Below are 24,827 nucleotides of genomic sequence, written 5' to 3'. Positions count from 1 at the left end.
TTAAAAAAAAAAAAAAAAAGTCCTATAATAAATCTTTAGTAACTTATACATACATATTTATACATAATTTATAAATATTAAAAAATTATTAATTTTTTTAATTCCCTGTATTTGGTTTTAAAACTCTATGTTAAATATTATAACTCTCACTCTCGTTGAACAATAAAAGTTCGCGATATAATGGAAGGGAGAAATACATAAGGAGCGCGGCTTCCTAGTTACGATTAGTGGAGTAAACGAAAAGCTCAATATTTTTCCCATAAAAACCGGAGTGGCGGGGACTGGGGAGATATAATGGAGCGCCATCTATTCCTATAATCAAGATTGAAATTTAGGCTCGAAAATTAGAATTTGTATATGCTAGTTAAATCACTGTATGTAATTTTTGTCTTACGTTTAAGAATTTTTATATAATAATTTGCGGGAAAAAAATAATACGTATGACTGTCGACGATGAGAATCGTTTAATAAATGATCCGGAAAAGTCAGGAAAGCGCTATCCATAGGTAACAGCCGACACTATGACAAAGACCATGATAATAAAACCTCTTGGTTCTTATCGTTCCGTCCCTTATAATATTTATTGTTATTTTTATTATCTTACGAGTTTTATAAACTTCTCTCAGTTTGGACTTTGTTAATCAATTGCTTACAAAATTTTGGCTATAATTACACACTTACCTGCACTTGCAAACTTAATGTCTCGTGCTTTATTTTAGAATAAAAATAACTATTGAATGTTCTAATTATTGAATCATACTTAAGCTACACAGCTTTACCGGCAACCCTAAGTTCATTGCCAGACCGGGGTTTCGGAGGATACATCAAACTTCGTTAATAAATAATGAAATTCTTGTTATCATATTGACTTGTTTTACATTTCTCAGGTCTTATAAAAATTTATTTCCAGTTTTAAATGTAAGTAACTTGAGTAGTAATCTAAATGAATTTATAAACTATACAAAATAATATTAATATAAGGTTATTTGAATTTGTAATTGTTAAATAATTAATTTTTTGTACAAAACTGTGTATTATTTGTTTAAGCCAAAATATTTTGGTGTATAGTCCTATTAAATTTATATATCTAATAAATTAAAAAAATTAAGTCCCATGAAAAGAATGATAATTGTTTTAAAGAGCATTATGTTTAGAATGAATTTTAAACAAAACATATCTATTTTTAGCTATTGTATTCTTCATTTCTATTAAAACTAGAAATCAATGTGAAGTTTTCAAATATAATTATGGTATCATATTCTGATAGTGTAACATCTAATCTGACTTCTCTGGCTAATAACAACATTCAACAACCAGATCAAGCAGTTTTTGAAGCTGATAAAAGAGCTGTGTACAAGTAATCAATGATAAACTGATAAATAATCATGAATATTTAAATATAATATATATTGCTCATAAAATTTCAATTTATTAGTTTGAATGTTTTAATTTTTTTTTTTTTTCATATATTTAGACATCCCCTATTCCCATTATTAGCGTTATTATTTGAAAGATGTGAACAAGCAACACAATCTGCTACAATTCTAAATTCTGAAAGTTTCAATACTGATATTCAAGCATTTGTTCAACACCAAGAACAGGATAGGAAACCATTTTTTACAAATGATACTGAAATTGATGGCCTAGTAAGTGAAAATGTAGTACATATCATCGCTACTCGATATCTCACTTTTCTCAACTTTTAGAAGAAAAATAAATCATTTTTTTCTATAATTATTCCTTACTTTTTATTTTCATCCAATCTATGGTATTTGTATTAATATATATTTGTTTTTAGATTACCAAATAGTTTTAAATTTAAATAACAGTGTTACTATTTCAATTTGACGAAAAAGTTAGAAATCAGGTGTTAAATCTTAATTGATGATAAAACGAATTGTATTTTGAATGTAAAGAGTGGCCCAGTTTGTTCAGACAAATTTTATAAGTTTTTATTCATTAAATATATCTTGTAACTTTCATTTTTAAATAATTTTTACAGTTTTGGACTATGCACATTTTTTATTATTTATCTCTAAAAATAACAATATATATACATACATTTTAATTTTTTGAAAAAGATAATTTTTAGCTTTTTTCTTAAAAAAAATTTTGATAATAATAATAATTTAATACGAAATCACCTAATTTCTCTTTTTAATAATGATCAAGTTAATGAAATATGTAACAAATTCTCACATTTTTAAAATTTATAAGCAATAATATTCTAATAACACAATATGAAGGTACACAATTTTTATCTATTTTTTATTGTATATTATTATTTAATCAATAATTAGAATTATAAAAAAATGTTTTTTTTATTTATAATAAATATTTTTTTCAGATGATAAAAGCCATTCAAGTTTTAAGAATACATCTTTTAGAATTAGAAAAAGTCCAAGAATTATGTAAAGATTTTTGTAGTAGATATATTACTTGTTTGAAAATTAAAATGCAAAGTGAAAATTTATTACGCTCTGATTATACTACTGGTTATTTTGATAATAATAGTAGTGAAACATCAAGTAATAGTAATTCACCTTTATGTCACTCTCCTCATAGTGTTCAGGTTAATTTTTATATTATTTAATGTTTATTAAATAATTATCATAAGTTCACTAAAATTATATATTTTACTTCATCGATTTTTATCAATGGTCTTTTCATTTTTTCAATTAATTTTTTTTTGAACAATTTTAGGTCATCTATTCTAGTATGTACCTTCCTTAACTTAGTTTTTAATATCCTCTTTATATTCTTATAAACTCAATATGATATAAATAAATTTACTTTTGATTTTCTTCTTATTCCTTTCATATATATAATAGTTACTGATTTCACAGTTTTGAGATCTTTTCTTCTAAAATATGGTATAATCATCATAATTTTTCTGTATTTTGCCAACTATTTAGGGTAATGCAAAAAGTTACAATGTATGTCTGGACCATGATAAAGTAATAATTAATATCTCCCATAAAATCATGTTTTTTTAGTAAAAGAACCGTTTTAAACTAATTCAAATATTAAAAATGTATTGTATTATTAATATACATTTTGTGTTGCTGGAAAAATATTGTAGTATTAAAAATTCTAATAAAGACTTTAGAGTAAATTTCTCAATTTTAGTTAAATGTTTTTTTAGTTAGAAGGCCAATTTTTTACCTATAAATACATTTTTTATAGGTGACATCCTCATCAGGATCAGTTATGCAACATTCTGGAGACATTGATGCTGTAAAACCTAAGACCATCATGGATTTAAAAAATATTTCTAGTCTTTTATCTGGAATACCATCTACCACATCAGTAGAAATTAAAAATATTTCACATCACGAAATTCCAATTACTCAGTCTTCCTTATCTGAAAATTCTACTATAGGAAAAATACCACTTACAACAAATTTTTTATCTGATAAACCATCTTCTCTTCAAGGTAAATTATTTAAATCTAAATTTAAATGAGATTCTTAAAATAGTAGAGGTATAAGTGAAATTTTTTAATTTTGAGAAAATAATTTTTAAGTTATTGTTTTTTGTATAACAACATTTAAAAAATAATTTTTTATGATTCTTTTTTTTTTCAATTTTTTTACACATTTTTTTGCTAATCATCTTCAGTTCAACTGCACAAATAGCTTAATTTTTAAAAATGTTTCTTATACCCCTTGCATTCTAAGTACCCCAAATAGTTATGTCTATTTGTTTACTAAGAATATAGTATAAAAAATTGTGAATTATTAATTTACAGTATATATTTACATATGTTATTTACATTATTGACTAAAATCATCTTAAATAATTAAATATAAGCTTTTGATACCTAGCTGAGAAACCCTACCAATTTTTTTTTCATGTCACTGTACACAATTTCTTCGATTTTGCTTAATGATATATAAATGGCTATAAAACATATTACAGTTTTCATAAAATAGTCAATGTTAAAATTTTTGGTTTTCATTTTATATCAAAATATGTTTTTAAAAACTGGACAGATAGATAATTGTGCACTTTTTATTGATAATACTTTAGACATTTACCTTACTAAAATATACTTTTTTGAAAATTCATTCATTAACCAAAATACTGCGGGGTACTTAAAAATCATATTCAACATTTTTTCATTACAATTTTTGATTATGATCCAAAAAGCCTATCTCCTTTAAACCTATGTCAAATTAAAGGTAATAAAATGCATTTTGAGATGAAGAAAAGAAAAATTTTCCTACTATTTTTTTTTATAAGTAATTTGGGATAGGTACTATTAATTCTTTAAAATAGACACCAATAAAAAGAGGGCCAATAACTCTAATTTAAGTAGCACATTTCAGTTCTTATCAAATAAAGGTGACAATAATAGTATATTTTGAATTTTAAAGGCATAATTCAAATTCTAATAAAATTTTTGACTAATAAAATATAGTGAGAAAAATTCAAAATTTGTAACTATATAAATATACTAATTAAAACAGTTATTTTCCTTAAGGTATCAATAACTATACAGTTTACTTTATAAACGTTTTAAGAACATTTTGAACAACTGTCAGATATTAATTAATACTAATCTAAAAAATGTCTCAATTCCACTTTGTTGGATCCTTAATGTATTTGACTCTTTATTTTTAATTTAAATTGATAAATAAATTGTGTTATAAATGATAAATGAGTTTGTAAAATTATTTTTAATTTTAGGTTCCTTATCTGCTACAAGTGGTGGATCATGTGATGAAGATGATGATTACTTTGGAAGTAAAAGAAAAAGACAACAAAAAAGGGGAATTCTTCCTAAGCAAGCCACTAGTGTAATGCGTTCTTGGTTGTTTCAACATCTAATTGTAAGTATAAATAAAATTAAATTGAGCATTTTTTTAAGACAATTACTAAAAATTACATTTGTTTATATTTTTATCATATGTATAATTTGACGTGTTAAAATAATTTTATATACTTAATTTTATTAAGCACCCATATCCAACAGAAGATGAAAAAAAAATTATTGCAGCTCAAACAAATTTAACTTTATTACAAGTAAATAACTGGTTTATCAATGCTAGAAGACGTATTCTTCAGCCAATGCTTGATGCATCGTCACCTGAAATAAGTGGTAATTAAACACATTAATAGGTATACATTTAAAAATGAACTATTTGTTTACTTATATATTTGTTTTAATGAAAAGGAGATCAAAATTTTACACTTTCTAAAGAAAAAGTTGCCATGATTGAGGCTAATAAGTTTTCATGGCCTTCAGATGACCTCTTAATGGAAACTCAAAATATAAATGGTGGGTATTATATGAGACACAATAAGTGAATTAATAAAATAATACAAAATATTTTATAAATAAAAATTTCTAACGTTTCTTTTCTCTTTCAAAACCTTTATTATGCATTGTTTTTTTTAATATTTATTAATTCTATTGCATAGTTTTAGTTAAATAAATATTCCTATATTTTTATAAGTAAATATTTATATCCTTATGTGATACATCACACTACATTTTATTTTTGCTCATTAAAATGTTATAATAATGGTTAAAAGTATTAAAATTGACTATTATTTCAATTAAAATATCTTACAACCAATAAAATATATTCTTTGTGTATACTGTGATGAATGGAAAATTTTGCAGAGATATAAATGATTACCACAAGCCTTAAAATTTGGAAATGTCAGAGACTTTTATGATTTTTTAGAAATTATTAAAAATTGATTAAACCTATCATATTTTTCAACTAACAAAGGGAGTTCATTACACATTTTTTGCTTACATATGGTTCTTACATATGTAAGAATTTTGTTTAGTTAAGCGACAACAAAGCAAAATAAATTCTGTTAATAAATAAACCATAATAAATCATTGTGGTTTACTTATCATGAACCATTTAATTAATCGAAAAATAAAAATAATAATAATAATTTTATTATTAGTTTCATTTAGTTTAATGATGTTTCTTACAATTTTTCAATGATAAAGATTTTTCATATTCATCCCTTATACCTTATAAGTGTGTCAACTTTAATTTTTTAAATAGTCACCCCTAATTAACTTGATTATTTAATACAAGATGATCTAGCTGAAATAGTATATTTTACAAGCTCTTTATGTCAAACGTTAATAATTAAAATATTTTAATAAGTTTGAAAAACATATCGAGTACCTACTTTTTGTAGTTCTATTGTAATAAAATTTTATTATAAATATTAGAATAAGAGTTTATGTATATAAATTACCTCTATAAATCTAATATTTCAGTTGTAGTCTAGGATGGAGTAAATAAAAGGATGTCTTTGTTGAGGTTTAACTCTCACTTATATTCAAGATTCCAATTTATTAACAGTTAACTTTTAAAATAATAGAAAAGTTTGTATCAGTATCATATTATTTATAAATTTTATTTTAGAAAATTCCAATGAATCAAACTTAAATGAAAGCGAAGAAGAAGAAATAAGGGACATATTTTCTCAGCGTAATGTTCATGAATCCAACTAAATTTTCATTTTAGTAATGATCATTATTAAATAATAAAAACATTAATATGAAATATCTTATTTATATTGTATTTTTAGGTAACATTTTTTTGTTTACTTAAATCTTGTATTAAAGTGGCCTATTAACTGCATATTTTAATTTATAAATTAAAACATAAACTCAGTATTCATAAAATAGAAATATGAATGGTTGTATTAGTAGATTGTGTATGCTAAATCATCACCAAACTATGAAAATATTTATTACCAAAATATGATATAATTTTGTGTTAAATTAGTTTTAATACTAGAAAATAAAAAATTTGAAGATAAATGATAAAAAAATTGAATTAATAATATTTACTTTTATAGAATATTAGTTTTTGAATCAATTTGAGTATTCCGTTAGATTTTAGTTAATTATAACTAAAAGAAAATAATTATTGAAATAATTATTCTCTTTTTTAAAATTGAAATATTTTTTGTTTTTAACCGAATGATCTCTGTATGAACAATTTTACATCGATACCTACAAATTAATATTTTTATCGATTGTGAAACTAATGGTGAATATAAATTAGTACTAAAAAATGAAAGTTACCAATTATTCTGTAAACTATCTCATTAATTGATGTAATTGTATTTTTTATATTAAAAATTTTTACTTTTATTTTATATTTTGATCTTAAATATATAGTTGAAATTGGTGAAAAAATTTTCATTGTGTGATAACAGCCGATATTTACCATATGTATATTATAATATACACTACATCTTATGAAATTTGTATTTAGCTATTTAATAATGAAATTTATTACCTAATGAGTATTATATAAACGTTTAATTTTAAATCTAAGTGAAAAAATGATTTAAATATAATGTATTTTCTTTTTCATCCATTAAGTCTTATTACCTTAAAACAAAAATAAAGTATTATATTTATATCTAATTATTTCTTACTGCTTACTTAATTTATCTTGCATAAAATTGTATTGCTTAAAATTTTTTTCGGATATAGAAATCATTTTGTTTGTGTGCGTTCATTATTTTATAATTGACTTCTTTTTTAATTTAAAATACTTGTTTGTTACTTGTAAAAATATACTTTTTACTTGTAAAAAATAGTTACTTGTAACTATTTTATTAAACATTTGTGTAATCATATTATTATAGAAACATGTAGAAAATTATTTTCTAAAATATTGTGTCAAATTTTGTTGTATAAATAGTAAAATTAAAATCAATATTTTAAATATAAACAGATACTTAAAACATTATTAAGCAAAGTTTAAAAAAAATAATTGATTCAAAGACAAAATTAATATTAACCTTTATAATTATATCATCTAAAAAAAGTTATGAACTAAAATTTCAGTTAGTCACAGGTTGACTTTAATGTTGATTTTATGCATAATATTAAATTTTTATCATTAATATTAGTTTCAAATAGAGTAAAATAAATTATCTTTTTTAAAATTATATATAATTAAGTATTAAAAGTTATAAATAATTTGAATGTAGGTACAACGCTTTTCAATTGTAGTTCTATCTTATTCCAATTTTCTATAAAATGGAGAAAGTTTATGTCGTCTTTTATACATCTAAAAACATTAAGAATATCCAGTAGTTGTACTTTAATGGACTTAAACTTGTCTCGTATGAGTAGGAAAACATGTTGTTATAGTAGTTAAAAAAATAAATTATAAAATTATTTTAGTAATTTGAAAATTTTCAATTTGCAGATGTGAAAGTTATTTTATAAACACCAATTAATAATATTTTCTATTACTAAATTACCCAATATAATAAACATTTTGTTTAATGATCCTTATTTAAGAGATTTTTAGATTTGTTTGTCTTAGAATAAGCTTATTATTTACTTAGTCTTTGAATTAATCTAATAGAACTTATAACTATAAAATATATATATAAAGTTTATTTTTTTTAATGCTCATTTTTATGCTTGTATAGTTAATATTTATAGTAATCATAAGTAATTTAATGATACTAGATAACTAAAATGAAACAAGTATTAACAATTGAATGATTATTTATTAGGTATTTTTCAACATTATTAACGATTAGTTTTTAACCTTTATTTATCATATATTATTAAATAAAATGTACATGTACATATATTTTTTAATTATTGTTGTAGAAATCATATAAAAGACTATAATTTTTTTATTATATAAATATACTTATAAAGGGTGTTTAGTCAGTAACAGGACAATTGTTATGAACAATGAGAACAATAGAAATCCGTTTCCTTACTTACTGAACACCTATATGTGTAATTATCAAAAGTAAAGCTATCATTATTCGCTCATTATATTAAATAAAAGGAATAAAAAAATTATATGTATTTTTATTTTAATTTTCTAAAATAAACTAGTTTCTTTTTTTTAAGTAGTTATAGTTTTTTAATATCGATATAAAATTTTAGAACTCGTGATGGATTATTTTTTTGTTCAAGTATGAATATTTAAGGAATTTATTCATTTTAAGATGCTATTGATTTAATGGACTTTCTAGAAAATTGGTAAAAATTGAAAAGAAATATTTTTTTTTTTTATATTCGCAAGTAAATTATTTTTAGAAGGAGTATTATAAACAAAAGCTAAATATCATAAATATTTATACAAAATCAAAATCACCGTTCTTTAAATATATGTCAAATTAAAGCTAATGTTATGTATTAATTAAAAAAAAAAAAATTTGTCCCGACGATTTATCTTCTACTTGCAGATGTTTTTGTGTTCAACTTTTTTTTAAAATACTTATACAAGGATTTATCTTAGTAATAAGTATCAATTTTTATAAAATTTACCATGAATTTGGTACATGATTCTAACTTAGATTAATTATAAATTTAAATTTGTTTTGATTATTTTACCTCCTCAAAGTTAAGAACAATGACTGAATTTTTCAACTAGTTTAAATAGTTTTTTTTATGATAATTATTCATCAAGATCACAGTGGTTGCGTTATTAACTATATAGTCTTCTAAGTTCGGGGTAAAAAGTTCGACCCGCTAGCCGAAATAACTTTTTTTGCATTTTATTTGAGATGGAAAACAAAATTCAACAAGAAAAATAGAATAATAAAAGTATATTTTTGACTCTGATGAAATTTATTTGAAGACCATTTATTCATAATTAACCACAAGTTATTTTCTGAACATTTGTGACAAGTTCTTCAATTTTTATACACGTTTGCCATAAAAGTAATAACTACTTTATAATTTTATATAAATTCTCTGAAAAAATTACTATACTAACTTATTAAATATCAATCTCATACTAATTTAATTGCTATAGTAAATATTTATTCATATATTATATTTCTACATCATAAAATTACTAATCAGGAATAATTAAGGAAATATTAGTTAATTTTTCTTTTGGAATAATCCACCAATTTATTAAAATTAAACACTATCTACAGATTTGCATTGAAGCGTTTCTTATGATAGTGATTTTAATCACTGTCAGATATCATCTATACTTGTCTCAACTATACCACGTTCATATTGTTCCGCGACCCCACTTTGTACCGTTTATTATTTGTGCCCGTCACTACTTTTTTTCAGCTCTCACTGAACCGATTTTTTTATATTTCTCAATTTATTAATTATTAAGTTATTTTAAATTATTAGATCATTATTAATTAGATTATTTTTCTTTTTTTAATTTACAAGAAACATTTTGATGCAAAAATGTCACCGTTTTTAAAGTTGTTATTTTTACTTAAATCTATCTTAACATTTTTAAAAATGGATAGACCCATATTAATTTTCCTTTAATTAACTCTTAAGGTTGTTCTCTTTAATTTGGTATATATTTTGAAAAATTTAATCTTTTTGGTGTTGCTATAATTTTTTATTTCTATTTTTTTTAATAATAATTTATGATTATATTTTAAGAAAGTGATCATATAAATAGGTGGTGGGTGGGTTAGTACTAATTTAACCAACCAAACTAATTCGTTTAAAAAAAAATGAATTAAAAGTTTTGTTATATTATAAATATTAGTTATAAAGTGTTAGTTATAAATATTTTGCAGTATTAATGACAATCAAATAAGTAATATTAAAAATAAGGGGTTGTGCTTTCACAAAAAAATGTTCTAGCTACCAATAGTATATGAAAAATTATAATTTCAATTTATAAATAATAATAATAATAAACTAACAAAATTCACAATAATCGTATTAAAAAAAATTACTTTCTCCCTCCTTTTTTTATGATAAATTCATAATTAAATTTTTGATACACAGTTACTATACAGGTAACGAAATATACAAATACTTTATGGTTTGTTTTAGTTTCTCAGCGAAAATTACAATACAAAATATTGAATAACTTTATATTAAATTTAATTTCTTTAATATTTCTTTAATTCCCTTGCTTACAAATAATAAACACTCTAAACTAAAAGTTAAAGTTCTTATGTATAAAACACTATTAAAACCACTGTGGACCTACGGTCTTCAATTGTGGGGTACTGCTAAAGTATCTAATACCAACAAAATCCAACAGTTCCAGAATATTGCCCTTAGAAAAATTACGAATGCTCCACCTTTTGTGTCCAATTATACCCTACATAAAGACCTCACAATGAAAACTGTGACAGAAGAAGCTGTAGATTTCTACAAACGTTTTCATAATCGCCTACAAACCCACCAAAATCCATTGATAAAGAGCCTCTACACTCAAACCATACCGGGAACCCCGGGCGTCGTCTGGGTCAACAAGTCAACTGGTGCCGTGACTTGTTATAATAATTATAAAAAAAAAAACAACCAAATTCTAGACTCTAGACAGCGTTAATTTCCAGTCAAGTGTCACCAATGGGTGATTTCTTAATTCAAAATATTCATGCTACTATTATAATATCATATATACTTATTGTGCTATGTTGTACAGATTATGTATTTCAAATTGTAAATAAAAAAAAAATAAATTTCTTTAATATGTATTTATTCTTGCATTATATTTATGCATGAATATACTGCAGATTATAAAACTTGTAATCAGGATATAACTAAGGAAATAGATGTTGATGTTCTTTTTGGAATAATCCTACAACTTCTAAAAATTAAATACTATCTACAAATTTACATCGAAGCGTTTCATTTGATAGTCAGTTGAACCATTGTCAGATATCATTGATATTTGTCCCAATTATGTCACACCTACACTATGCTGCGAACCCACTGTACTGTTTTTTTTTTAATATCAATGTACACTTCAAGAGCTTTTATTTGAAATGGGTTAAAAGTTGTAACCTTTTCATATATTTATCAAAAATTGAGTTAAAAAAATATTTTACATTCGGGTGAGTGCTATCATTCAAACTCTTCCTGTACTTTTGTTTTTCATTAGACTGTTATAAAAAGCATACCAAAAGAAAGCTTATTGTCTTTAATATATTTTATTAAGGTTGGTGTTTTTAAAAATGTTTAAAAACTCAGAATAAAAATTTACAGTAACATAATTTTGAGATATTTGAAAAAAAAATTTAATTGAGTGTTTTTTTTTGTAGTTTCGGTGACAATAAGTTCAACTAGATTAAAACCTGGTTCTTTTGTCTCATAGAGTAACAAAATTGATCCAGTGTGAGTTGAGTATTTTCATGATCAGGCCATAAAAAACCACAGCATGGTAAAACCAATATCTTCTTAATTAATTAGTAAATGCACTTAGTGTAAATTAATGTTTTTTTAATTTCGCAGAAGTTTAAATGAAAATTTGGCCATATTTACAAATAAACTATGTTATTTTTAAATATGACAGCCATTTTCACATTGAAAATAAATTATTGAGACAAATTTTGTTTTTGACTTGTAATATACAAATCTGCCGTGCTAATCAAGTTATCAAAGAACAAATAGACGAAATAAAATATGGTATTTAAATGTAGTTTTTTTTTAGTTTTAGCTATTAGTGAGGTGGACATAATGCCCATGCACTCAGACCTGTTGATCCATTGTGCACACCTCATACAGAATTGTCTTGATTCGGTTTACACACCCAAGTGTAATCACATAAGTGTTATTACATTATACCTGTGGATGTCCAAAGAGTCCTGTCTTTCTGGCGAAATTAAGGATCTCTATGGGTCTTAGGTTTATGATATCTTCTTTTTCAGGAAAAGTTTTAATTAAGAGTTTGATCTTAGTGTGGATAAGGTTTCATATTCTTACATTATGTGAAATGAGTTTTCCTTTTCTACTCCACACTTTCTGCACAATTGTGATTCCGATACACACATTGGGTAAGCATTTAGATGTAAATAATTGTTTTTTTTCACATATTATGATGTGATGATCGAGAAAAGAAGGTCTTAAATAAAATGAAATATCGGTCTATTGTAAATTTTGGGAGTGGCCAAATCGCTTTTCACTATTTGCACAAGGCGGCCAAAAATGTCAGCGTGAGCCCTGCTGTATACTAATTTTACAATTATTCAAAGGATGCGGGTTTTTAGAGCATTTTAAAAAGTTAACGCTTTGTTCTAACATTGATATTTCAAGCCCCTTGTGGGCAGGCAAAGGGTCAGAAATTCAAACTTGAATCGATCTGTCAAAATTTTATTTAGACCATTATCCATTTAATAATAAAAAATAAGTACAGGTTTACATTTAATATTTTGATATTAAATTGATCAAGTAGGAGCTGAAAAATGTAGCAAGTACAAAAGAAAAACACATAGAAAATTAACACCTTCCCAGGTTTGCATTGTTTTATTTCTTTCTGAAAGAAAAAATGAGACAAGAAGTGACCTTATTTTCCTGAAAAACAATTTTATTAACATAAATATTTATTTTTTAATCTTTTAGTATCCAATTTTAATTTTATGTTATTATCAAAAAATAAAAAAAAATGTATTGTAATAAATTGCATGAAAAAAAAATCATAATAACTGTTCTATTATTATTGGAAAATTAATAATAATAACATTTAAATATACATACAGCTAGAAAAATAATTATTAGAACTACAATTGTACATTTTGTTGTTAATTTATACTATTATTAATTTGTAAATTATGTGTTATTAGACTTTTCCATAAAGAGAGCAACTCCATGACAGTGTAGTCAATCATTATACTGTCGACGGATAGCTCTCTTGATAGCTTAAGTCTGATGAGTATAGTAAAACTTGCACTTCTTTTTTCTTCTAAATTTTATGACTAGACATAATTAAAACTTATTAAGCTTATGTTTTGTCATGCAGATTCTACCTAAAAAAAAAAAATACACATTTATCAACAATTAGAACTAAAAACAAATTTTAATAAGGTTCAAAACTCTATACATATTTTTTTATTAAATAAATCTGTTGTATGTAAATAACGTGTGTAGCTAATAGCTTTTGTTGTTGATGCTTTTTTCCTCGAAATATGAATAAAAAAACATCTGTAATGGCTTAATAAAAAGCAAAAATAATTGTTTTATAATTTAAGTAACTCAAGTAGAAACCTAAATCTTAATTATTTTTTAAAATCTATAAATTAAACCTTATTTTATATTATAATTAATGAATGTAAAATTTATTCTCTCTCGAGATGATCTAATACACCTCGTTTTCTCTGTGATATTTTCCTTTTACTCTTATGTTTTATTTTATTTTCAGACTTTGTTATTTATAGTGTATATTATCAAATATGCCCAGAAATACATTAAATTATAGTATTTTGAATAATTCAACTAAATTAAATTTTCATTTAATAGGAAATAAAGTAGTTATTGGTGATTACCAATAACTACTTAAAATTAAATATTTGATGAATGTTTTTAAAGAGATTAAGGCTAGTTGTTACACTGTTAATTACCTAAAACTAAATACTCTAATTGGTATTCTAAAACTAGGTATCACGGATTATCATAAATCAGACCATGTGTTATCACAACAGTTTTAATTATTTTAGTCTCGACATATATTCTATGTTCAATAAACAAACTTTTGCTTAGATAAGTAAATATTTTCCGTAAATTAAATCAAATTATGAAAATTATCATGATCAATACAAGATATAAGTAGTGTATAAATATATTTTTTTTGTATCGTTTTCGACCATACAGTTTAGCTGAAAAAGTGTTCAACATGATACTATTAACGCTAATATTTTCAAAGATATTTCGCGAGACGTGAGGAATCATTCTATATTTTATTTTAGCTTCACAATGATAGTTCTATATTTATTGTTATTTGATATAAAAGTAAGTAAGTCATATTTTCTTATTCTTCGAATTACTAATTTGTGAAATAAAAATTACTATTAAATAATGTTATTATGCAGTTTTTATATTACAGAGTGGTTAGTTTATTCCAACCCACTACTAAGTCACTTACATAATAAAAACAAAAAAAAAAGTTTTTTTTTTATAGTTTTATACGTTTTTGGGCTATCCTTATTAATACTAAATAAACTTATAAAAGCGTCAACATTTTTTTTTTTAATGACAGCGAATAATATTTAACTAGTTTATAAAATAGAAAATAATTAAATTATTGAATGTTTGATCCAACTTTTAAACTAAGAAAAACTTAAAAAAGAAAATTTTATATTATTTGGAGTTCTAAGACGTGTGATAGCCAATCATTGAGTGAAGTCAGTTTTCATAAATTGTAAATTTTAAAAAAAGCTATTTTAATGTTATTTCGCTGTAGTACTACACTTTAATATTTTTACAAGAAATGTGTGAGATATGTTTTTTAATATACTTATCATAAATTTAAAAAAAAGTCGCCTTTCCATAAAAAAAATAAAATGGAAAATTGTGGTAACTAGCTTTGGTATCGCTTACTTAGTTCTAATTATTTTCAATCGTGTCATGAATTAAAAATAAATATTTTAAAATGGGTATAATATAGAACAAGTATAGTTTTCTATTTATTGTAATTTACCATTGTATTTGTACAGTGGTAAATTACTATTCTACTAATTTTTAAGTGTATTTTCAAAGAAGTCATTACAATTTTTTAATAAGACTGTCTTATAAGTAGTCATAATTACATCACGGATGTTTGAAATACTACTTACTGACTTTCTTTTGCAATAAAGTCTGATAAGTGTGCTGATGACCGTTTAAAAGTATATATCATATATGTTTGTCAGTTAACTTTAAGTGCTAAATAAACCACAAAGCGAGTTCCAAGAAATTAATTTGTGTTGTTGGATACAAAATTCAAACTTGTGTTCATAGGCAGTTATTTACATTTTATAGTCACTAGTTCAAATTGTTGAAACGTGCTACTTTTTCTATACAATTTAAAAACTTGTTACAATATTAGTTTATTTAAATTAAAATGTCATTAAAAGAGCCTTGGAAATTTTAATAGAAAAAAAATCAATCAATAAATAAATTATTATCATAAAAACTGTAAAACTAGCGTTAGTATTTCCCAGAAGATGAATAAAAAAAGTAATTTTAAATATACACAATATATATTTCATGTTATTTTTTCCTAGACTTAAAGAGGTTACAATAACGTTATGGTTAATAATAACGTTAAAAACGGAAAAATATAAAAAAAAAACCTAAAACAAAAAATAAATTTTATCATTAAGTGTAGTTAACGATAATTAAAAAATTAAGTCATAATTTCGGATTGATCATGTTAAGAAATAAAATCGAGTACATGATATTTTTCATTTTATTAATTATGCTACATGTTATATTACACAACGACTGAAAGTAATGTTAAATATTATGTTTAAAAAGTACTAAGAATATATCTTGGTGATATTAAGAAATGGTTTACTTTTTTATATTTTGTCAAGTTATTATTTAATTTTATTAGTTTTACTGACATTTAATTTTTGAGTTCAATATTAAATATTATGTTTAAAAATACTAAGAAAATTACTTAATTATAACTATTTAATATTGAATCTGTTGTTTATAAAAATATTTGAATAAATTTACAGTTGTTTTGTAATAGTTATGTGTTTATGTGAATTGTATTTCATTAGCCCAGCTTAATATTATACGTATAATTTCTTATAACCAATAATATGTTTTTTTGTATTCAGTAATGAAATTCATTTTGTCATGCTTAATACAGTGAAATCTTCATTCAATGAAAATGTTGAAGACTGATAAAAAGTTATGCCGTTACATGAAGGTTTCCGTTGAATACAAGTTAGGATTTAATGAATTTAAAAAATCGATATACAGAATATTTATGATCAAGGGATGTTCCCATTAATTATATTAAATTATTTTGAGAAGTTTACAATATTAAAACAATAAAAAAGTCCTCATGTGTTAAATGAGATTCCTCCTGCATTATAATGTAAGCTAGATTCAGAAATTATAATTATTTAATTAATTGTAATTACTTAAAAATTAAGTGTAATTAATCTATTAGAATATCTTGTTATTTATTTTTTAGAATATAAAATTTTAAAAACATAGAAAGTAATACTTAAGTTTAATTTATGTAAAAATGAAATAGCGTTATAATATCACAAAACGGAAAATGGAATAATGTTATTATAACATTAAACTTAAAAAGCTAAAAACAATATTATAATAACAAAAAACAGTATTTTTTTTTAAATTTAAGACTTGGTTTTTTCTACCAGGTTATTAGTACAGATAAATTTATATATTTTAAATTTAATGAGGTATAAATATGGTTCAGATAAATTTATACAAAAATATAACGTACATTTTGTTATACCGAGAAATATTTTACAAATTATTAAAATCTGAAAAAATTATATAGTAAAAATGCGTCTATTATTGACAAACTTAAGGACAGGGGATCATAACGAGAGTGTATCAATATTGGTCTAAATAAAATTGTATTAAAAACTAGACGAGTTTTTAAGCCTACTAAGATTGCCTATGGAAAATATGTAAAACGTAACACAATATTTAAATATATAATTTAAAATTAATGATGTTAAAATGAAATCTTAATTGATATATATATTCATAATAACCATTTTCATAGTTTTTTCAAGAGGTTATCAAAATTAGAAACTTTTTTTACCCATTCAAGCGAAAAAGTTTTAACTTATCATATAATTATAACGACATGAAGGGGATATATTTTCGAATTATAACCTGGATGATGTATTTCGAGAAAGAATTTATGTCATACTGGATGTACTGGTGAGAATGTTTATTGTGAGTTTTTTGAACATGACACTAATAACTTCTACGCATTACAAATGTGCATAAGGCGAGCAATTTAAATTAAACATTTTTATATAAATTTAGATGCTTTGTAAAAAAAAATTATAATATTTTTTATTGTTAGTCAATTAAATTTAGGGGAGTGTTGTGGTACAGTAATTATTCAGTCACCGCCTTAACGTTGATGTTCAGCTACGCTGTTTGCTGTTGGTTCCCAGATTGGTGACCTTTCGGGAACTTTAACAGTGACATACACCTAGCCCCATATTGACTCCTTCAGTCATAATGAGGTTGTGTCGGGTTAACAGCCGGTGTAAAATCTGTACAAATCGTAAAATATTTCTGATCCATGCTTGGATAAAGGCTCAGAAGATGGTGATAAGTAATTTAATTGTATTTAATTTATATGTCGTACAAGTATAGGGAGAATACTTTGGTAGGGATAATAATTTTAATGCAATCGATGATTATTAAAAAAACTATTTTTAGAAACAAAAATTACTAAATTGAATCCATTCCAAATAAATTTTTGAAGTTTGTAAATGTTTTAAATATTAGAGAATTTAAAGAAAGACAGAAATTATATTGAACTATTTTTTAAATACTTTATAATATAATGATGTAAAAAAATATGAACGTGTAAAAATGAACATAAGAACTTTTTTTAATTTACTTTTTAAATTATTTAAAAGTTAATTAAATTAATTAAAAATTGAATTATTTGCATGTTCAATTTATTTTATGATAAAAAATGGAATATGAAGAAACTTTCGTAAGTGTATTTATTAAAAACATTGATCTCAAAATTAACATATTCGCATGATCTAGGATTTTCCTAATTAATATGAATTAATTTAAACCTTTATAACTTATATTTTTTGCTATAAAAAGTATTTAAGGACAGAGAACGAATATTAACACATTGGATTCGTCATGGATTATTACTATAACTATTAAAGTTAATAAAAAAAATGTGTATAAATAGTTAAGCCCAGTTTTAGAAAATTTAAACAGTTGTTATTTATAAAAATAAAGGCTTATACGATACAAATTATAACTTTTAACACTTGTTTTATGTATAAATGTAAATTTAGTGTTTCCTAATGTAAAATATTTTTAGAATGTTTTATATAGAGGGTTGTGCAAGGATGTTTAGCTTTCTATACATGCTGTGGCGAATGGGCTTATAGAAAATTTGTGAGATTTCTTGTTGGTCAACTTCGACTAAATTTATGAAGGAGTTTAACTTATAAAACCATAGACCAATTTTTAGTGTTTCCACGCGTCTTAATGGTTTTCCAAGCCATTCTTATATCTGCGTAAGATTAGTTTAATTTCACATGTTATTAAGCAATGAATAAGTTAAAATTTAAATATTTCAATTCATCACATTTAATAACAATAATTACTATTAGACTCATTATTAAGTCCTTCAATTATTAAAGGGTTATGTTCAAAAATGAGATAACCAAATTGTTTTTCAAAATCAGATTTCGACGGTTTTAAATTAAAATGAAGAACATTTCTACTTAAGATATAGTTACAAAAAAATAACAAGCAAAATAAAGCATTTTTAAAATTTTGTTAGATAAGAATATATGTTAAAAATGTTTAATTTTTTGAGCTAATTAAAAAATTATGAAAAATGGAGTTATCTTGGTTATTGTATAGAGCATTTTAGTTGTTGTTATATAAGTCGTCATATTGACAAAAAATAATAAAAATTAGAACTAATTCAATACTTTTATTTTTCATACAGTTTTATTTTTTCACATAAATATTTTTATAATTTGACTATAAATTTATTTTTTAATCTAAATTAATGTGTTTTAATTTTTTTTAGCTCTATGGCTATAAAAAATCTATAATTCGTTATGAAAGGCTATTGTGAAAGACTAAAGACACACATTAATAATACATATTTTAACGATATTAGGTGTAATTCCTTTTAATTAATAGATTAAATCTGAACCAAAAAAAATTTTCTTATAAATATTTAGCATAACAGCTTACTCCATAATAAAAATAAAATACTTACAAAAAAATAAGCTATTGGTCTGAGTTAATCCAAATATGTATTCAAGTTTCATATTGATTGGTAAATTATTTTCACTCTTTGAAATAAATGAGTCAAAACTAGATAATTTTGTGAATTATTTTAATAGCCACAAAATTTAATTTTTTTTCATACATAAAAATTATTTTAATAAAATGGTTCATTGAATTAAAAATAAACAGTGATAAACTGTACTGTAATGATGATCAACGTTAACGAAATGAACAATTTCTATACTTAACCGAAGCAGTTATACATGCACATAGTACCAAAAGTACAACAATTACAAGCCACGCCTGTGTATATCTATTTCCACCTATGCGGCCTGAGATGTACGTCACACGTGTTCCACCTATTTATTATTATTAAACACGTTTTTAATTTTAATAATATTATCAAAAAAAAAGTTTGTAAAAAATTGAAAATATGGCACAGAAAATAAACTCGCACATTACTCAATTTAGTAGTCTTTTTATTTTGATAATAATATTATTGAATAATTGTTTTCAACAAATATTTCGCATTAACCCTTTAGGTGTGATAGGAGAAAATGTATTTTTCATTTCAAGCAGCCCAACAAAGGTCAATCATTGTTAAAAAAAAATTAACTAATGTTTATCTTGTTCTAATATTTTCACAGGTATTTCGTAAGTTGTAATTAAGGATTCACCGTGAATTTTAAATTATGTTTACTATACTACTCTCCTAAATAATTATAATTGATGATTTTTATTATAACTTCTCTAGCTTTCCACTTTCTTCGAAATAAAATTTTAGAGAGAGATTAAAGATAATTTAAAAATGTTAAATTCAATAAATTTTTATGTAAAATAATGTTGAATAAACATTTTATGTACATCAATATATCATTAATATTATCTGATAAGGATTTACTATGATTTTTCCGAAAGTACTTTTGAATAACTCGTTATTTTAATAAAGAAAATATCACTAAAACCAGCCGGTTTTAACAGATAATAGTTCTAACCATTTCTTTTTCATAAAAAATTCTTCCTATCAAAGTTGTGATATTTGCTATGTGGTCAAGTTTACTCTTTATTTAGATCATAAAACTTCAATTCTACTTTCATGGGTAACATTGCTCCTTTATTTGTGTTGCTTAATACTTGGTCAGTTTTTGAATGAGGCATAAAACATATCCTGTCAAAATTTTCAATGAATCCTATAAGAAGATCCTTTTTACTTTTCTCTTGAATTATTTCTATCCTATTTCTCCCGTAATTTCTAAATAAGCACTGAGTCAGTACTTGGCAAGAAACTAGTCAAATGTTTACAAATATGAATAAAAGTGCAATGCTGCTTAGTAAATTTGGCTAATATTTATATATTATTACTTCGATAGGCAGATTTTTTAGAAAGTAAAAGGTTGGAACTTAGTTCTTTTTCATACTTAAAATTTTTGTTGAGGATTATCATTTTTTTCCATGGCTTAATAAGTAAGTAAAATACATAATTTTCATGAGACACTAAAAAATCATAACAGGCTTCCGTTCTAAAAGACATTCCTGTCTGTAAGACCGATTATTTTGAAAAAAATGTCAATTTTTAGATTTTACCCTTTACAGTAAGAGATATATATTTATATTTCTATCTATATTTATGTCAAATTTCACATTTTTACCTATATGGGAAGAGTTTCATCATTTTTATGATAAGTCAATCAGTCAGTAACGAAAATCAACACTTTTTTTGACCCATTTTGAAACGGCTTAATATTAAGGACTAAATTTTTTATAGTTCTAAGCTACTAGACTCTAGTAGCTTACAGTCGCTTGCATGGATCACAAATAGACAGATCTGTCGCACCCTTTAATCTTGATATTTTAAATCTTGTTGAACGGTTAAAGATTTATCATTATTGGCCATGGGTGTAACTGTAAAATAAAAGTTCTGGAAAATACATTAAATTACTCTTCTTTAAAAAAAACATTTGTTTTGATAATTTGTACATTTTTTCTGATTTGATTTTTTGGAGGAGGTAATTGGTAATAGGTAGGAGAAGAAAGTCCTTTAATACATCTATACTATAGAATATTTAATTTAGAAACATATTTAAAAAAAGAGTATATCTAAAGAGAGGAACTAAAAAGTAAAAAAATTGTAGAAAGTTTATGTCACATATGATTTAAAAAAATTATGTTGTTAAATCAGTAAAATGTATCAAATTATAAACTATCTTAAATACAGTATGTAAAGTCGTTGTATGATTTATATTGTTTCATCAATATAGAGTAATAATTTTTTTAATTGTGTAGGACATAAAATCGTTTTTACATGTTTTTTACTTAAACTGTGTCTGTGCTTTTTCAAACACAGACGATTTAATAATATTTTGTAAAAGATATTTTATTATATCTAGATTTCATGAATCTGTTAAACAAGCCATGAAATAAGATTTCTTAAAAAAATCTGTTTATTCGTATTTAAAAGATAACTCTTATAGTCTTTATCTTCTAAGGAAAAATTATATTTCTATATCATTTATAAAAAAAAAACATTCTTTAACTTTGGTATGAATAAGAATTAGAACCATTTTTGTTAAAATGTATAGTTTGGTATTTAATTTAATAATATGACTCATAAACCAAAAAAATCATATGGCGTTGACGTATTTCGTTTTTGGAAAATCGCACTAAGAAGATGTAATTTTTATGCTGTTTAAGACTCGTATGTAATAATTCTTTAATCTGTCACAAACAACTATAATAATATATCTAAATTATATCAATAAATGATATACTAAAAATAACACCTTATGTGTGTTGGTCAAAGTAAATAACAATATACGATACACTTGTGTAGAAGGGAGATCTATACACAAGTGTTTATAGGTATCAAATGATGTGTTATATTCATATTTCATCTATTGTATCTAATTGTACAGGTGGTATTAAAAAAACACACATATCATTGTTCCATTAAGTTTTATGTCTCGATATTTTTCTAAAAAATGTATTGTAAAATTTCAAATATCTGTACAGAAAAATAAAAATTTCCCAACCTAAGTTGAGTGTTTTAAGAAAGCTCTTTGATTTAAAATTAGAATTATTGACTTATTCAAATTTAAAAATAAAACGTATAATTGACAGAAAAAAGTAAATGACTCTTTCTTAAAGTTATATTTAATTTGTTATCGTTTTATAATAGTGATAATAACAACAATATCAAAAAAATGTAAGTTAAAGTGGGGTAAATGTAAACAAATGGTGTAATTTTAAAATAATTGTTTCTCTTAAAATATTCATCAGATTTTATTTTAGACTGTAAAGTTCTGGTTTTTATATGTGTTGTTATCACATTTAATGTAAGTTCAAAAAAAAAAAACTAGTGTATTTATCTAAAAAAAAATGAATTTACAATTATTACTTCACCCTATATTATAATATTTGTATTCAATAAATATATACTTTTTCAACCATCTATGAGTATATTATGTTTTATCGAAATGTAGAACAGTTTTTAAATATTTTATAATTACTTTACTTAAGTTTTAATACTTAAAATATATATTTTTTTAAGAGTTTTTGTTTTAAATTAACCATTCGAAATCTTACTAGTCACATTAGAAACGTTTCTCGTTATGCTCACAAAATAAACCGGCATAGATTCATTAGGTATCTTTTGTTATTATAAATATTCCATAGTATATTTAAAATAGTTATATTGCTAGACCTCTATGGCCATTGTTACAGAGTATGTACCACTAACACCGCCGTTATGTATACACAATTCTCATTATTATAAAACATTTTTTTTTGAAAAGGCCCCCGCCTACTCGTCATTAATGCAGTTGTGTGTTTAGTGTCCGTGTAATTTTCACGTATTTGTTGGTTACATATTTTCAAGTTGTCAATATCAGTATGGTCGCATTAGGCGTTTGCGTAACTTGTGAGAAGTATGAATAATGTTTAAATTTCATATAACTCATGTACTTATGTGTATTTAAATTTTATGTGTATACACGTTTATAATAATTATGCCACTCATATATAAATATATATACAGTACCACAGGAACAATTTTTGTTCTAAGGGGTAGTGATCTTCTTTATAACTTTATACCTAATTAATATACATTGTTTAATATTAAGAAAACCAGTTACAAGCGTTTTAATTAATAACATGAGTATGTATTTAAAATGGGTACACCTCGTACTGGTGTATGTGCAGTGCACATTGTGCACTCCGTCGTCCTACATATTCACTATATATTAAAATGCTTATAACTCAATAAGTACTTATCCTAAAATTGTTATCGACTCATTAAATTTTTTTGGTAAGAAATAGGCATAAAAATGGTTATTTCAAAATTTCAATTAAATTAAAAATTAAAAATTTTAATTTTATTAGATATACGTAATGAAGATATGCTTTTAGTGTAAAACTGTAAAAATATGAAAAAAAAGTAACGCAAAATATTTTCTGAATAAAAAGTTATTACAGATGTTAGAACCTTATAGTATAATAACAATAATAATTGTTATCGACTTAATTAGATCATTATGTGTTAAATAAGCTAGTTAATTATGTATGTTGTTATTTGAAAAATAAAGTTGATACCCTTATAAGGTATAAGAGATGAACATAAAATATACTTCATGATTGATAAATTGTGAAAACATGGAACCAATCAAAAATTTATTAATATTATTTTTTTTCGAATAATTAAGTCGTTTATAATAAATGAACTATTTTTTCTTACTCTCTCTTTCTTGATAACTTTACTACTCATAATTACCACATTAAATTATGGCTATCTTGAAATTTTCAAAAAAATTTTTTTTTAATAATGCAACAGAAAAATATAAGTTAATTAAAAGTTATAAAAGTTATCAGTTAGATGTGTTCCATTCTGTACAGAGTGATTCATTTATAATGTCCCTCTTAAAAAAAAATTAATATTCATACTTTTTTCCATTGTCTTATTAGAATTTCACGCTCTCAATTTATTAATAATAAAGTTTTTATTATGTGTATTCTTTATACCTTATTTAACATAACATTTTGGAAATTTGGTGTTTATCTTTTTTTTATTATATTTATTTTAAATACATTCTATTATGTTATATTCATATAAAGTTTTATATTTAGAATATATTAATTTAATTAAATTTAAAGGTAA

The 24,827-nt window shown here is 23.4% G+C and overlaps 1 protein-coding gene and 1 long non-coding RNA gene across 2 annotated transcripts; one reads left to right on the top strand and one right to left on the bottom strand.

Moving 5' to 3' along the window:
• Positions 1-561: 561 nt before the first annotated feature.
• LOC126897393 (homeobox protein PKNOX2-like) lies at positions 562-8,880 on the top strand. Its single transcript, XM_050670943.1, has 9 exons — positions 562-918; positions 1,188-1,357; positions 1,475-1,646; positions 2,348-2,572; positions 3,187-3,436; positions 4,693-4,835; positions 4,963-5,104; positions 5,180-5,284; positions 6,405-8,880. The coding sequence occupies exons 2-9, from the start codon at positions 1,248-1,250 to the stop codon at positions 6,491-6,493; spliced, it is 1,236 nt and encodes a 411-aa protein (XP_050526900.1). The 5' UTR covers positions 562-918; positions 1,188-1,247; the 3' UTR covers positions 6,494-8,880.
• A 4,312-nt stretch (positions 8,881-13,192) lies between these two features.
• On the bottom strand, positions 13,193-19,950 carry LOC126897420 (uncharacterized). The gene is made up of 2 exons (XR_007702102.1): positions 19,668-19,950; positions 13,193-13,719 (listed from the first exon to the last, which is right to left on the bottom strand). It is a non-coding gene; the product is annotated as an uncharacterized LOC126897420 (long non-coding RNA).
• Positions 19,951-24,827: the final 4,877 nt, after the last annotated feature.

The sequence above is a fragment of the Daktulosphaira vitifoliae genome, unplaced genomic scaffold, assembly GCF_025091365.1.
Source record: "Daktulosphaira vitifoliae isolate Bord-2020 unplaced genomic scaffold, ASM2509136v1 Scaffold_2, whole genome shotgun sequence".
Classification (NCBI taxonomy): Eukaryota; Metazoa; Arthropoda; class Insecta; order Hemiptera; family Phylloxeridae; genus Daktulosphaira; species Daktulosphaira vitifoliae.
This window is presented reverse-complemented; position numbering and strand designations above follow the sequence as displayed.